This window comes from Chinchilla lanigera, unplaced genomic scaffold (assembly GCF_000276665.1).
Source record: "Chinchilla lanigera isolate Chin_1 unplaced genomic scaffold, ChiLan1.0 scaffold00139, whole genome shotgun sequence".
NCBI classification, from domain to species: Eukaryota; Metazoa; Chordata; class Mammalia; order Rodentia; family Chinchillidae; genus Chinchilla; species Chinchilla lanigera.
The window spans coordinates 2,750,297-2,767,179 of record NW_004955540.1 but is presented as its reverse complement, the minus strand read 5'-3'; the positions used below and the strand labels follow the sequence as shown (position 1 = coordinate 2,767,179).

Below are 16,883 nucleotides of genomic sequence, written 5' to 3'. Positions count from 1 at the left end.
AAATTCTGCTCCATTGCTTTTTAGTAGCAACATGCATGTTCTTAAATTAAAGAAAAAGAGATCTCATGGAAGCAGAGACCCTGAGCCCCCATGACAGTCACAGGTCAGCCAATGTTTAGCCATGGGCCTACAAATGGCAACTTTTGTTCCTTCTATGTTAATAGTACCCACATTGGGCCCCAAAGAACAGAAATTTCCTAAAACTGTAAGTAGCTCATCTGGGGAAATAGGTTTGGTGAACATGTGTTTGAAAAATTCAGATGTCTCCCTGCTGCATGACTCCTTGGGCCTCTAACTGGTTGGTGGGCACTGGGAGACTCCAGTTTCTAAACCCACACCTGCCACTTCCAAAGGGTTTTGGACATGGGGCATTTAAGCAACAGCTGGACAACAGAATAAACTGAGGAATCTCTGGCCTAAAGATGTTTAGGGAATTACATTCTATGCTTTTCTTCCCACCTTCTAATTATTCGCTAAGAAATGAGAATGAGTGTCAGGTATGGAATGACTGGGCCTACCTGGCCCTTGTTTTTTTAGAATTACCAGTTCCAGGAGGAGAAAGGAGCATAAAAGGCGGAGTGTTAAAATCAGGGATGGCAATCAAAGCAGAACTGAGAGTAGTTTTGCTGAATCACTTTATCAAGATGTTTCATCATGTAGACATAAATGAATTCAGCAACATGGAGAAAGTTACTGCTCAAAGCAATCCCAGTGGCAAAAGGACAGCACAGATAGAAAAGGGAGTTGGAGTTTATAGACATATTGATAAAGATAATACACACATGAAGAATACCACAGGGCAAAATTTCTCTGTTCTCCGTTACATCTACCTGCTGGCTTTATTTGATAGCTGTTCTTTGCTCTAATTTAAATAGTGCCAGGAAAAATAAATAAATAAATAAATAGTGCCAGAATACATCAAAATATTTAGGAGACAGTAACTTTATACCATTTTCTAGTATTTTTAGCATGGGGCTTTTTGTAACAATTTGCTATTTTTAAGACAAATGTGTTTTGCCTCCCTAGCATTCCTTAAATGGAGAAATTTAAACAAAGTACCTGATATTTGTGTTGAATGACTTGGGTAAATTTTTTTTCATTTACAGTTTTGTGAGAGTGAGTTTAAGAATTATTGTATATACCTTACAAAAACTAGCTTGCAGAATCACAAACAAATGACCAAATGTGAAGGGAACACATAATGACAGCAATGTTCTCTCGAGTGTTGGATGTTCAGTTCTTTGCATGCTAGTATTTACTAGGTGATTTCTGTGGGTGACATATAACTATGTGTTCTCTGCTTGGGTTTGTTAACCTGATCCTCACAACCATGGATAAAAATGGGATGAACATTCTTGTCCAAGATCTTATAGCCAGTGAGTATGGACCGTGGAACTCTGATATGGGTTGAATTATGTTCCCTCAAATTTCACATGTTGATGTCCTAGTTCTTTGTACTCAGAATGCTACCTTGTTTGGAAATAGGGTCATTACAGATGTAATTAGTGTAGTTAAAATGGCATTATACCGGAGTAGGGTAGGCTTGAAACCAGCTTGAAGAGACAGGCATACAGACACAGAAAGAACACAGTGTAATACTGGTGTTACGCTGGTGAAAGCCAAAGAACTGCCTTAAACAGTCCCCAAACTGGGCCCTGAAGAACCAAAGTTTCCTGAAAGTGTAGCAACCCTTCTGGTTTGGTGATTGTTCCTGACTGTGGGACTCCTTGGGTCTCCTAACTCATTGGGTATTGTGAAACTCCAGAGTTTCCAAAGCCACACCTGGATCCCCTGGAACACATCTCTCCCTGACATCTTCAGAGCAAGATGGCCCTGTCCACATCTTGATCTGAAAGTTCTGGTCTTTGGAACCATAAACAATAACAAATTTCTGCTACTAAGCCAGTCAGTGTATGATGTTCTACCACAGCAGCTCTAGCAAACTGGTATGAATTTGAGTCCAGAGTCACCTGATTTCAAAGCCCGTGCTGTCCACCACAGTCCCATGCTGGACCTCAACTCAGTCACACAGCCACACTGACAGTGGTCTCTTCCAGCTCGACAGCACCTGGAAGCCTCTAATATAGCTGCCCATGGCCACATTTACATCAGTAGTTGGCCCCTGACTGCTGACTCCTGGAAGAATGAGGAATGCGGCATGGGTGTTCATTTGGGGAGTGGCTTCCCTGTGTGTCTGCTGTGCTGTGTGGGGCCTGGTTTAATCCTCTGGTCTCTCCCCTTCCCTCCCTCACTTGTCTTCCCCTCTCCCTCCTCTTCTCCCTTCCTTCTCTCTCTCTTCCATCCTCACCAACTCCACGGTGGCCCTAAACACCAGCAGAGCTCTGTCGAGCTATCAAGTCTTCCGTTTCCTGTGAAGCACTGCTCTCTCTTCATCTGTCCCTCACATGCCAGGATCCTGAGCATCCCCATCCTCCCTCTGGGGGCAGCGAGGATCCAGAACTGAAACTGGCAGGTTAGTCGGGAAAAATTCACCAGCAGAATCCCATTCTTGCAGCTCATTACTGGTGAAGGTACAGCTTTTCTTTTCTTTTCTTTTACTTTTCTTCGCATTTGCTCATTTCTACTTGCTGAGATAGAACTGTGTTTGTAGTGGAGGTAAAATACCTAGACACCATGTCTATGAGGACCCACTGATAGGGAACCTAGGGACCTTTTCATGGTAAAGTATGCATGGCCCTCAAGTAGATAAGGCTATCGTTTTTTGTGTATGTGATTCTGGGATTAAACTCAGGGCTTTCACACTGAGCTAGATCCTTGGCCCCCTTTTGTTTTTTATTTTGAGATGGGATCTCACTAAGTCACTAAATTGCCCAGGGTAGGATTGAACTTGTAATCTTCCTGCCTCAGCCTCCCACAGCACTGGAATTAAAGGCATATCACACTACTCTAGGCTAGGACTTTCATATATTTACAGTCTAAAGTCACCAGAATGCCAGGTATGTGGTGCATGCCTGCAATCCCAGCATTCAGGAGGCTGAGTTAGGAAGATCACTGTGAATTTGAGGCTAGACTGGGCTACATAGTCAGTTCAAGGTCAGTCTGAACTATAAAGTAAGACCTTTTCTCAAAAAACCAAAATATAAAAAAATAAAAAATATAAAGTCACCAGGAACCCAGAACTGGAGTTCTGTTCCTCCTGCAATTTTTTATAATAAATATATATTAATTATACATATTAATGAGGTTCATTCTGAAAATATAGATAATTCATGGAAAAACCCACCATGGACAAATTACACAAGAGAGCAGTCCATGAGGAACTAAGAGAAAAATGTTCATTTTTACCGAAAACCAAAGAAATAAAAATCAAAGCCCCTGAGGATGCAGTCATTAGGTTAAAATGAGATGTACTTGTGTCTGGTGACATGGTGATTGGAAAAGCAGAAGGGCTTTGGCCCCAGGGTGGTCTCTTGGGTTGCAATTTGATCAAGACAGGCAGATGTTCTAGTTGTCCTCCTATCTTTGAAAGTCCTGGGGAAGAGTCAAAGATATGGACACAAACTAGAAATTCGGAGCCACTCAAGAAAAATAGAACTTTCTCACCTTGTAGTCAAAAATAGTGCAGACTTACTTTGAGGAAATGAGTCTTGATCTTCCCACAGTGTTTGCCCATCTGCTCCCTGGCGGGGGAGTAGAGCAGGTCTTTGGCGGCGACACGCGCATATGCCACTCTCCTGTTGTTGCTCAGCATCCAGATGAAGACATCAGGGATGGTGTGCTGCGGCTGTGGTGGAGGGAACGGGCTGGATGGGCTGGTGTTGAACACATGCGCCTTTGGAGCTCTCCTGCCTTGCAAGAGTCTCTTTTCTGCAAAACGCTCTGTGCTATAAACCCCCTAGGTCCTTCAACATCTGGGCAATCAAACAAGCTTAGCGCAGCTTCCACAAAAGAGAAAGCTTTAGGTCATGAATCAGAAGTACATGTAAGTCCCATAGGCCACACTGTGCACTGGGCTCTGAGGTCACACGTGGCCTATGACTTGACGTCTTTGATAACCTACTTCTCTCCATCTGTAGAAAAAATATTCTCTACAACTTCCCCTGGATTTGTTTTTCCAATGCAGTAATGTTTAGCTTCAAAGTACGAGACCTCTTCAGTGTCAGGTAACATTCCCAAAATATTCACATGAAAAGACAGCACCAAACATACGTGATGTCCTTGAATGGTTTCCACTTGCTCTTAATAAAGAGAAAGCAAATCTACAAGAAACTTTATACATAAAATACAATTGCCTGGTATGCTAGCTCCATTTTAGGTAGTTATTTAGGATAAACCAGCTACAGTGCACAGAAAAATAGAATTTAAAGTTGTGCTAATCAAGATAAGGAGTACAGGTATCCATACCAAGTTTCTCATTACACTGTGAGTATTGAAAGGCCCATTTCTGAACCAACCTAACTACCAACTCAGAAAGGAGGTCACCCGCTATGAAGCAGGCTTTGACACCCCTAAGCTGGAAGCAGGTGGTCTGTTTTGCTCACCACTGGTACCCAAATATAACTGGTACTGGAAGTGGGCGTCCATACCTTCTCTCTGATCTGGCAGTGGAGACCAGACAGTTTTCCTGGCCCAGGGCCGGTCAGTCATGGACTACAAGGCTTAAAGCCTGGTTTAAACCTCCTGGCTTCTCACTAAAATTTCCACGTTTACTGATTGCCTGTCCCTCTCTTTAAGGTAGCTCCAGGGAATGACTGATTTGGGGGATGAATTATAATTTTCAAGAACAACAGAGGCAATAAATCCCTACTTCTCCCTGAGACCTTCCCCACAAAACCTGACTTAAGAAGTTTCTATATGTTTTTTTCAGGCATCAAAAAGGAGCTTCAGCGTCTGACAGAAGTGAATATATGGGCTCCTTAAACAGAATTCTAGAAGACATTGCTTAGAACTAACGTTAAAATGAGGTGCTGTATGACCTTTACGTTAGGGCAAGGTTAAATTCTCTTAAAGCTGAACCCGATCAAAGTTCCCATAATTGCAGTGATTATTTTAATTTTTCTTGAGTCTAAGAGGGAGCATGCTTTTTATTTTGGGGAACAGGCAGACTTTATAAAAAGCAATAAAGCCACACATTTTAATTTTAAAAATCTCCTCTCTCATCCTAAGCTATTAGTGCCTGGCTGCTCAGCAGGCCAGGGGGAAAGCATCGATCCATCTTTCATGCTTAGCCCCATCATCCTTCACGAAGGAGGAAGGAGATGTTTGGTCTAATCTCAACAGCTTGCCTTTGGAGTTGATTACCTCATCAACCAGAAAGCGGATTTTCCCCACAAAGTTTTGGGCTTCCTGGATCATTTCATCAAGAGAGAACTTTTTCTTCTGCTGCTGAATGATCCCCTTGGCTTCCTTAGCCATCGCCTCCTAAAACAAGACAAGAGTCAGTGTAGATCTTTCTGGAAGTCTGGGCCATGAACACTGCCTGGGTGCTGCAGAGCCTTCCAGGGGCCAGCACGCTCACACAGAGCCCTCGGTCAATGTCTGCCGCTATGCACACTGCAGTTAATATAAACTTTGTAGGAATATGGAGACAGAGAATACCATCTCCCCTAGGGCAGGCAAATGAGTACCAGAGGTCCAGAAAGGACAGGCTTGACAAGGGTACCCAGCTTTCTGAGCCAGGACCTGAATCTAGACCTCTTGCTGAAATGTCCTGAGTTTCTAGTCTGTGCCAGGCAATATTCCAACTGCTATATTAGTCCTTCTCCATCTTCAATACCCTATGAGGTGGGTACAGTTATTCCCATTTTAAGGTTTAGAACACAAAGTAGTATGGTCCTGAGCATAACAGCTAGAGCTGACCCTCAGCTGGGTCCAGACTGTGTGTCCTTCGTTATCATACTCAGATACCTGTGCTGGAGGGCTGATGCACTTCCCTCACAAACACACCCACCCTTCCAGAAACACTGCCTGGGAGCCTGTAGCATGGCTGGAACATCGAAAATGTTGGTTTTGATTCATTTATTCAGCCCACATTTATGTACTTAGGGAAAAATAAAATTCAAACTCTACAGTGGCCCTATGTGACCTGGCCTTGTCCCCTGCTTTTCTCACAGCACCCCTTCCTCAGAGGGCTCACTGTGCCCCAGGAGCGCTGGTCCTCAGGAGGTGCTAAGGCAGCCATGCTGGCTCACCCCATGGTGTGACCTGTGGCTGAGCTTCCTCTCGGTCAGTGCTCTTCCCCTGCTCACAGGGCTTCAATTTAAATGTCATCATGATAGTGTTTCCCCATACTCTCAGCACCACAGATTTTAAAATAATCCCCCGCAATCATAATATCATTTTCATGTGTTTGTCATTTACCTGTCTTCTGCCTTCTCCACTACACTATACACTACTCTGGGGACCTCCTCTGTCTCATCCTCTCCTCGTAGGCTCACTGTCTGGCAGAGGTGTTGTCACGTATCTGAGATACAGCACATTCTTGGCACATAGCAGGTGTTAAATGTTTATGGAATGAAAGAACCAGCTAATCTCTACCTTCCTAAAGGACAAGCACCAAGTCCTTTCAGCTTTGTGTCCCCCCACCTAGCATAGTGCCTGGCACACAGGAAGCCTGCTGAGAACTGAAAACTGATACCTACCAGGGAATGTGCTGGGAGACAGAGGGTGGGACAGGCTCAGACTTAATGACTCCTTTCCCCTTGGCTTGGACAGTTTGGGGAGATGAAAACAATATATGTAAATAATTAAATAGGCAAAGCTTCATGAGCCCTTCAGGGTAGAATCTAGGCTTCACTGAGGCTGTGACATTCGAGCTGATTCTTAAAAGGTGATTAGAATTCGTCAGAGGATAAGAAGTCAAAGCATATCCCAGACAGAGGGCACAATCACACATGGAGAAACATAGTCAGTCAGAGTCCAAAGTGTTGGTACACAGATCTACAGAGGGAGTAAGGCAGAACAAGGCTGGGGTGCTGGGTGGGGAGCAGTCCCATGTATTGTGCAAAAGGAACTGAGACCTTATCCTATTAGTCACTGAGAGATTCCAGTGATTATTTTAAACACGGTGGATACAGTCTGATCCTGTTTTAAGACTCTTATGATTGTGGCAGCAAAATGGGGTGAAGGACAACTACTAAAACAAGCCCAGGCCAGAGGTGCTGAGGAACAGCTTAGTGATTCTGGGGATAAGATGTAGAAGTTTCAGAGTGTTTAAGGAGCACAATCAACAGGACCTGGGATCAAACTGGGTTCGAAAGTAAGGGATAAGAGTTGACATTGAACTGGGCACAGTGACACAGGCCTGTAATTCCAGAACTCTGGGAATCTGAGGCAGGAGGATCACACATTGGAGCCCAGCCTGGGCAACTTAGTGACCTAATGAAATCCAGTTTCAAAATTTAAAATATTTTAAAAGGGCTGGATATGTAGCTCAATGTGATGGCCCTTGGTTTAATCTCCAATAAGAAGGGGAGGTGGACACTTAGGTTTCTCACTGAGCAGTAAGTACAGCGAGCGGTGACACCACAAGGTGAAGAACAAGGCTAGATAAGGAGTCCAGTTCAGTAGGATCGATCAAGGTCAAGGAAATAGGGGACAAGCACGGGGCATTTCCACTGGAGGCTGGGTGCACTGATCTAGAGATAAGGGACAGACCTAGGCCGTTATGAAGATGCTGAAATTGGGGATTTGGTCAGACTAAGGAGTGCTGGACAATGAGAAGGCAGAGCTCTATGGAGGAGCGACATGGCGGAGACCTCAGCCAGGGAGCTGAGGAGAACCAGGGCAGGAACCATGGGTGACCTTGGTGATGGGATGAAGCCTCCACTAGGGGTCCTGGAGGGCAGAAGGGAGTATTCCAGAAAGGATGAGTGAGGAAGTGTGGTGCTTGGGCTTTAGCCTCTGGCCTTTGATTAACTAGCTGTGACCTATTTTTTAAAAATCACTTACTACTCTGACAGACACTCAGGTGCCTAAAATGTCCTAGAGAAATCAAACGCTCAATGATGCTTTGTTGCAGAATTATCCTGGGCTCACAGGAAATCCCCCCTGGTGCCATGACTGGAACTGGAGTTTCCCAGTGATAAGCCAGCTCCTGACTTGGTCTGGCACATTCCAGCCACCACCCACTTGGCAAGGCACCTCAGCCGTAGCCGCTGTGCAGTCTCTGGGACACAGAGGGCCATCGACCACCGCCCTTGTCAAGCAGCACTGACAACTTCCAGCACAATTCTTAACAGGTGGAAGGCATGGGAGGGTAGGTATTTCCTTTGGCATCTCAGTTTGCAGGGCAGACAGCCAAATGAGTCTGGAGATTTTAACAAAATACAAATGTCAAGGAAAGGAGCAAGGGAGCCGTCCACACCAATAGGAAGCAGGGTTCTAGCTCCTCCCTGTGAACCTGTGATACATTTCAGTCCCTTCCCAACTCCACAGAGTCCTTCTCCTGTCTCTGCAGCGCACAAACCTGTGTCCTTTACACCTTATCCTTATCTGGCCTGTGACCTATGCTTCATCCATGGGTTTATTTTTAAAGCACATGTTTTAACCCCGTTCAAAGTATAAATAGATTTTCACGTACCAGCTCCTGCCAACAGAGGGTAAGCCGCTTTTTATCTAAAGTGGTTTGGTTCAATGTCTTGGGTTTTTTTTCCGCTTCAGAGATAAAGGAACTGTAAGAGAAGAATAACAGTTCTAACACTTCTTGTTGAAAATCCATTTATATGATTCTAGAGATCTGCAAATACACCTTCCACAATATAACAGAAAGCTAATGGGACAACAGAAAGAAGAATTCAACTTTAGAATTAAGCAACAATACACTACCTTTTCTAGGAGACAAAATGAGAACTGGAAATGGTGCCCAGACCCCATATCACTTTTGGGAAATGAATATTTGCCTATTTTCTTTTAGAATATATCCATTGTGATTACTATCAAGAATTTATAACAACCACACACAAAAAATAAAGCAGTTTACCTTTGCCTTACAAATTTAAAACACACTACAGTTTTTCTGGAAAGTTGTATGTAAAACAAATATTTTTGACTCAATACTGAGATGTGTCCCAATCTTCCTGAGTAATAACACTTTTTGGCAGCGAAGTTAAAAACATGTTCAGTAGGAAAATAGAAAGGATATAAATGAAATTCAAGAAGAAATGTAGATGGCCCAAAACTGAAAAAAATAAGATATTGTCCTCATTAGTGATAATTTAAATGCAAATTAAAATCAGTACCATTTCACCTAAAAATGAATAGTCAAGGTCAGTGAAGGTATGGGAGAGTGCAGGAGAGAATATGCCACTGTAGAAGAGAGCAGTTATTACAGTGTTCTAAAGACTATTAGGTAGCACATGTAGCACTTAAATGTACATATAATTTGACCAAAACTTACACTGGAATTCTTACCCTTCACAGACACCTGAACAATCTGAAAAGTGTATGTTTACACTATGGTATTTACTGAAGCACTTTTTTGTTGTTGTTGTTGTTTTGTTTTGTTTTTTCCAGTACCAGGAGTCGAACTTACAACCTCACACTTGCCAAGCAGGTGCTGTGCTGCTGAGCTAAATCCCCAGCCCCTGAAGCCCTTTTTAGAGTAGCAAAATAAGTGGGAGCAGCTTCATCTCATTAGGGACTAGTGAAATGTATTAGGATGCACCCATGCAGCTGAGCACTGGGGATCTTTGCGTGTGTTGTGGGCAGGTGTCTGTGGCACAGTGTTGACTGGAATGGAAACCTGCTGTGCAGACGAGTGATACCATTTGTCAGGAAATAGAATGCTTTTATGAGTGCATACATGACAGTGTGTGTTTGCAAATGCACGCACACACAAAAATGTCTAGAAGGACAACTCGATCTCCTCTCTCCAAAGTGGGCTTGGAGAAAGAACAGAGAATACTTCTACTTCTACCCCTCGCACTTTGGGGTTGTTTATGTTTTCTACCATGAGCCTGTGGTCCTTCTGTGATGAAAAGCACTTATAAAGGAAACACAAAGGGGATTCTGAGTAAAGTTACATTTTATCTTGATTTTTTTAAAGCCCAGAAAGTATTACATTTTGAGGTGGGAGTCTCCTTGCCTCATTCTTGCCTCTTTGAGAGGCATGAAGAATTCCATCCCACTCCTAGGGAAGATCAGTCCAGGTGGACTTGGCAAGCATGTAGGCCCTCCACCCTACAGTGGGAGAAAGAATCTGCTTTCTCGTCAGAGTAGCGGTAGTGACGTGGCCTCTGCTTCCTTTCCTTCTGTGAGCGCCTCGTGTCACCATTGCATGGCCTGTCCTTGCTCTTGCTGGAGGAGACCTCAAAGTTCTAGCTACTCTGCCACAGATACCATAGTATCAAGTCTAGATTTGTCAAACATAAAACTCACATTCTGAGCTCTGTGTGACCCTCATGAATATTTTTTCAGTTGGTTGGAAACTTGAAGAGAAGGAGGAACAATTAATTATCACCACCCAGTAATACCCTAATATAAAAAGTTATTGAGCTATTAATTTGCTTGAAATCAGTTTCTGAAAATATGAGATCACAAAACTTTTTAGAGAGGCTTACAGGGAACTGTAGGTGGCCCTTAGCTCACAGCAGGAGTAGCACTGATATATATTGCTTGTATAGTAAAAAGTGAAGAAGATAGAAAAAGCTAAATATTTATTTCTCCCTCCTTCCATCTCTCTGTCCCCGCCTTTTGCAAAAGCTCTCTCTCCTTGCTTCCTATTATCTGTCTTTTATTTTGTTCTTTAATTATTTATGCTTTGGGAAGGAGACGGGGGGGCGGTGAAAAAAGAATACAGACGTGTTATGTACATGTGCCACATTCCTACAAGCAATGTGATCATTATGTACCACAAACATGGACTAATACAAATAAAACACCAAGAAGAAAAGACCAAGAGATGGCTCAGCTCCCCTGGAAGCACTGAAGATCTGGAGAGAAAGCAGCTATCAATCGCATAGCTCCTCCCTGAGATGGGAGCTCACTGTATTGTGCATCCCGGTACATATTCAAGGCTGAACTGATTTGCGCTAATAAAAGTTAAATAACTGAAAAATATTTCTTTCTTCCTTTTATTCTATAAAGGAAAAACAACTGAGTATTTGAGACATTAGGAAGCACAGATTACAAAGCAGAATATCAGGTTTAGCTACTACTGTCTACTAGTTTTGCCTTTCATCAAATTAATCATTATTCCCTTTCTATTAATTCCATTCAGGCAAATTCTCATTTTTGCTTAAGTCTTGATAAAATTAATTTAAGAGTTGGTCCCAGTTGTTTTCATATGGGGCAGGCATCCTGTAAGATGGTCCCCAGTGAGCCCCACCTCCTATAATTCATGTCACCATGTGAGTCTCCCCCTTTGCACGTGACCTGCTCCTAACAGAATGTATCAAGAGTGATGCAGTGACACTTTCAGTTGAAGTCCCGGTCACTTCCGTCCTACAGGCAGGTCCGTTCTGCCTCTTCCTTCCTGTTCACTCTGATGACGAAAGCTGTCGAGCTATGAGAGGCAGCATGGAGTTGGGACCTCACTGCCGTGGCCCATGAAGAACCAAATTCTGTAAATAACCTTGTGAATGACCTTGGAAGTGACTCCTTCCCAGTTGAGCCTGGAGAGGTCCTCAAGCCAAGTCAATGCTTTTGCATTTGAACCCAGGAAGAGTCCTTACGAGGGCCCCGCCAAGTCCCTCCGGGATTCCTGACACTTGGAAACCATGAGATAATAAATATTGCGTCAATCCACTGAGTTTTGGGGTAACTTGTTACTCAGTCATACACAACTATACATTCTATTATGGTTGTGTCTTGATGTCCCCCCAAAGCCTCAGGCAGCTTTAGGTGGAGCTCTTTCAGGGCTTTTTTGGAGGTGGTTGAATCTAGAGTAAGTGATTGATTCATGTTTCAATGCTAGGATTAAGGGTGCTGGGATGAAGGGTGGGTGACTGCTGGTTTAGTCCACTGATTGGATTGGCACCATCCTAATCCTGGTAGACTGGAATCAATATAAGGACAGAAAGAGGCATCTCTCTCTCTCTCTCTCTCTCTCTCTCTCTCTCTCTCTCTCTCTCTCATTGCTTTTGCTGTCTTCCACCACCATGAACTGCTGCCCCTCTGCAATGTTCCACCCTGCCTTGGAGCCAGCCAATTCTGAGTTGAAACCTCTGCAAACTACAGCTAAATAAAGCTTTCCTCCCTTAATTTTTTTCTTGTTGTTGTTTTAGACAGGGTCTCGCTATGCAATGCAGGCTGGCCTTAAGCTCACTTCGTAACCCAGGCTGGCCTCGAACTCACAATGATCCTCTTGCTTCAGCCTCCTGAGGGCTGGGATTACAGGCATGCACCACCATGCCCAGCTCTCCTTCCTTAATTTTGGGTGTTGGGTATTTTGTCTCAGCAACAAGAACAGTAACTAAGACACTCCATTTTTTGATCTTTTATAATATTGTCTGACACCTAGAGTAAGAGTCATTAAGTGGCATTTATTAATGTGCTATATGGAAAATTCAAGTAGGTAGTATATGACATAATTTATCCAATTGTCAAATAGTTGCTGAATATCTACCAAAAATAAGGTATCATCCTGGGCACTAACTCTACAGGAATTTTGCTTGTTTCATAGAGAAATTTTGCACTCAATCTCTATCTTCATTTCTCTCCTTTGGTTTATGTTTCAGTTGTTCAACAGTCCAGAAGCAGAAGTGACCCACAAGTGCCAGATAAGTCACTGGAAAAATAAAGAGGGGTGTAACACTACAAAATGCCTGTCTGAATGCATGTGGCATAGGCCACTTTCTCAAGGTAACTAAAAGCTGATTCTACTAAACTCAGCTCTGCATCTGCCGGCACCTGCTTTGACTGATGAAGTCACCAAGCACAGCCTTCATTTTCTCTTCCGGTGCCTCCTCAGAAATCTTGATGAGTTCTCTCACTTCTTCTATGCCTTCCTCCTGAAAACAGACCGCAGGCAGGGAGGGATGAGCAGTGGGAATTAGAGTTGTAATAGAGATATTGATTGAACATCCCAGAATATGTGGCTGGGTTTTTTTTGTTCCTGTTGTTTGTGAAATGAAAGAAGAGTTCTTGTGCTTGAACTGGCAGTGTCACTTCGCCCTAACTTTGTGCTTTCCTTTTCTTAGTTAGGGTAGTTCCAGAGAATCATCATCTGCACTGCTCAAACTCATTGTTTCTGCCACAGATTTGTTCCCTGACGAGCCATTTGTTTAGAGTCTACTCTGTGGGGGAAACCTAATCTCATGGGAAATCTAACAAAGTAGATTGAAGCAGATATAATCATCAAAAAGTCAAAAGCTATGCTCATGTCAGCTTTTCAAACAGTGATATATCCTATATTGAATAATCTCTGAAATTCAAGGCTCTCCATTCATCTGATTATATGAATTCTGGCCATGGGATGAGGGGTTGTGTGTGGTGACGACTACATACTTATATACTTAATAATTTCACCTTTCTTTGGGGGCTTAAATTCTAGGATTCTTCTCAGTAGCCTGGGTGAAGATGATATGAGAAGGCAAATGTACGTACTGCCACTGCTTTGCTAGAATTTACAAAAACTTTGTTTTCTATCATATCCCAGAGTCGGGGCCAGGTTCATATGTTCCCCTCTTTCTCCCTTCACTAGGAGAACAGGCAATATCATAGCATATTAAAGATTTGGGAACTGGGGTCACACTTCCTGGTTCAAATCCAAGTCCTACTGTTTACCCCTCATGCCCAGTTTCCTCATCTGTAAAATAAGGTGAGAATAACCCTCCCACAATACTGTCTGGACTGTGAACTGTGTTGCATTAGCCATGACTGATTGAGACAGGAATTAGACGGAAGGGCTAAAAGCGTTTATAGTCTCCAAGAAAAATTCTGCTTTGTTTTGTCAATACTCAGAAATAACCTCCCTATTCCAACTGAAGGAGAATTAAGCCCCTCTCAAGTGCTCTTGGAGTCTGGATCCAGAATGCCCAGAATCTCCTAGCCAGAGGTAACACACTGCTGTGAACAACCCTATTACTGAGCAAACGGGAAGAGAAATGCGTTCTTTCCTTTGGACAGGCTTTGATGGAATGGGAGGGACAAGTCAAGGGTCATTCATGAGGTGAGTGGACAGCGAGAAGAGGACATTTCTACTGACACATCAAGTGGGAAGATGACAGTACGAAGAAAGGATCGGTGGAAGCCAGGACTTAGGATTTCGTCAGAATGTTTTCAGGCTCCTCTCCCTTGGAGATTAAGAAATCAGCCTATTGCTAGGTCTCATAACGGTGCAAAGCAGAAAAGGAGTCTGAATTCAGATAGTTTGACTTAAAGTTCAGGGATTTTGCAAAATGCATCCTCATTCCCCTGGATCCACATGGCGGGAGACATGTTCCCAAAGACAGCAGCCTCAATTCAGTGGCGTTTAAACTGAGATGGGGACCCTCTACTGGGTAGACAGAAACCTGCCTTTTGCCCCCAGTCTCCTCATCTGTGAAGCCCAGCTCCAGTCAGAACCACTTACCAAGAGGTCTGCCATTCTCTCCAGCATGTTAGACCAGTGCAGCCTGAAAGTCTGGTCTCCCCAGGAGCTGGTGAGGGAAACGCAGGGCTTCTTGGCCTCAAGTGGCAAATAGTTGTAATTCCTGTGAAAGCACATGAGGTCTGGAAGTTAGCTGGCAGTCAGTGTTTTTCAGGCAACTCCAGCCACACATTCCTGTTTTATATGCTCTGAGGGGCAGCAGAGGAGTGGAGACAAAACTATCAAACTGTTAACACCATGCTCAGGCTGTAATCGGGGCCATGAATAATAAGCATCACAGAGTGACACAGCTGTAGTGAGAGACATTAACAGCCACCATCAGACCTGGGGCAAAGCTTAGCAATGGTCACCAGGAGGCAGGATTTATCAGGCAAGGCTTCTTCAAAGAGGTTTTGAATTGAGAGCAGAAAAAAGGGGGAAAGACTAACTTGCTTTAGCATCTATATTCCAGGCACATGTAAGGATCAACTGATAACAGATATCAATGCACTTTGTAAAATGAAATTGCTTGAGAAAGGTAAAAATATTATTAATGAGGGTGAAGGCTAATGCCCCAAACCAAATTTAACTATCCTATGTCTTAGTATCCACCCGCTCATCCATCCATCCATCCATCCAGTACTACCTGTAACTAGGCACTGGTACTAATAATGTAAGTGACTGCTCAGCTTAGAAGGAGCAAGAGGGATAGCAAAGTGGTTAAAGGAGAAGACATGGGGCCATAGAGAACATCTGAGGGAGGCAGGTGCACGTGCTTAAATGCTGATGAGAATAGACAGCTAACAGGGTAAGATGGAAGACGTAAGAGAAAGAACTGATTTGTAGATTTGGTTCCCAAAGAAGAAGGCTGTACATTCAGAAGCAGAAAAAGTGGAAGAAAATGCAGAAGTCCCCTCCCTAATGATGGCTACTTTCCTGATGAGCCTTTCCCATAGCCCTTGCAGTTTTTTCCTAGAACCTGGGACCATGAGAGGAGAAGTGCTTGGAAGGAGCATGGTGGTGGCAGAGACAGGTGCTGCAACAGTGTGGACGGTGTGTGGAACAAGACCCTACAGTGGTGAGGTGGGGAGGGAGGGGAAGCCGGACACAGAAGAAGCTTCACTTCCACTCCGAAAAGACAGCTTCAGCCTGAAAGAGTGGGTGGTTGTTCTTTGAAGCTCTCCAACCCAAATTTCTTCTGAAATAGACAATAGAATTAGCAAAGGGCCCCCAGCCTGTTCTGCAGAAAATAAACCAGCAGATGTCCATTCAGAAGAGAAGCCAAATTTGTCCTTGGCAGAACCTGAGGTTGTCATTACAGCAGGAGCACAACCATAGCAAAGGTTAGAAACCAAACTGTTCTTTTTATTTTACCTTTTTTTAAATTGCCACACTGAGCATCCTGCAGCTAAGTCCATTTCTACCCAATCTAGTTCTCTGTCCCAGGGTTTCTTTGGTTGGGGTCATTTTGTGCTAATGCTGCTCAGGGCCTTTATCTCTGGTTCTCAGGGAGAACCATGAGGACCGGAAGGCTGTGGCTTCTTAGGCAAACTACAGTGCAGATGGAAGGCAGCAGATGGGAGGGCTCCTCTTGTCAGTGGAGGGGAAGACTGCCAGGCGGAGTGGTTGCCCTGACAAAGGACCAGCCTTGTGACTTTGGGCCATGGTAGGCCTGGAATCCTGAAGACAGTGATGATCTGCCCTTGGATGGCTGCTGCTTTAATCTCACTCCTGAGCTCTGAGCCAGCACATAAACTGTATGCGAATACACACACTTTGTAAACCTAGAAAGTCCAGGACATAGAGATGGTGGTATTTTATTGAGTGCAATAGACAAAAAAGTTGTATGTGTATGTGTGTGTGAAGGGGTGTGTGCATGTGAGTGTCTATTAAAATATGGGCTCTTTCACTTCACCTGCTGCTTCCATGGATTGCCGCTGTAAGCAGCTTCAATACAGTGACTGAGAATATGAAGACAGCGCAACAGCACTGAAAACACCAGCATGACTTATTTTGGTCTTCTTGAGCCAGCCAGGCAATATGTACATGGGCTCTAACCAGGAAGGCCTTGAGACTGCTCAGTGACCCCCAAACTCTTCCAAACCACAGCCCCTGAAATCCCACTAATAGTCAGCCATGGGCTGGTCCAACAAGGTAGGGATGATTTTGGATGCTAAGTGCCTGAGTCATCTCCGAATGTCTCCCAGATCTACAGATCTAGTCACAGCACTCACTCACTCATGTCTACAGTTTTAAGGATGGAGTTAAAGGACAGGGGAGTTTGAGATTCTTTCACCTAAAAGGAGGAGGGACACCAAGGCTGGCTGCCAGGTTCCTCCCCACAAAGACCCATGGGAGGGGGAATGTGATCCTTGGGAGCAGCAGAGTTTAGAAAATGTAGGGAATGATCAAA

The 16,883-nt window shown here is 43.9% G+C and overlaps 1 protein-coding gene across 6 annotated transcripts in view; it reads right to left on the bottom strand.

Moving 5' to 3' along the window:
- Positions 1–16,883, bottom strand: part of Fer1l6 (fer-1-like family member 6) — a 148,651-nt gene that overhangs the window by 67,698 nt on the left and 64,070 nt on the right. For all 6 annotated transcript variants that reach the window (XM_013507932.1, XM_013507931.1, XM_013507936.1 and 3 more), the window contains 5 exons: positions 14,474–14,594; positions 12,811–12,911; positions 8,543–8,633; positions 5,263–5,382; positions 3,593–3,745 (listed from right to left, as the gene is read on the bottom strand). In XM_013507932.1, coding sequence (XP_013363386.1) covers positions 3,593–3,745; positions 5,263–5,382; positions 8,543–8,633; positions 12,811–12,911; positions 14,474–14,594 — 586 coding nt within the window. The remainder of the gene's footprint in view (positions 1–3,592; positions 3,746–5,262; positions 5,383–8,542; positions 8,634–12,810; positions 12,912–14,473; positions 14,595–16,883) is intronic.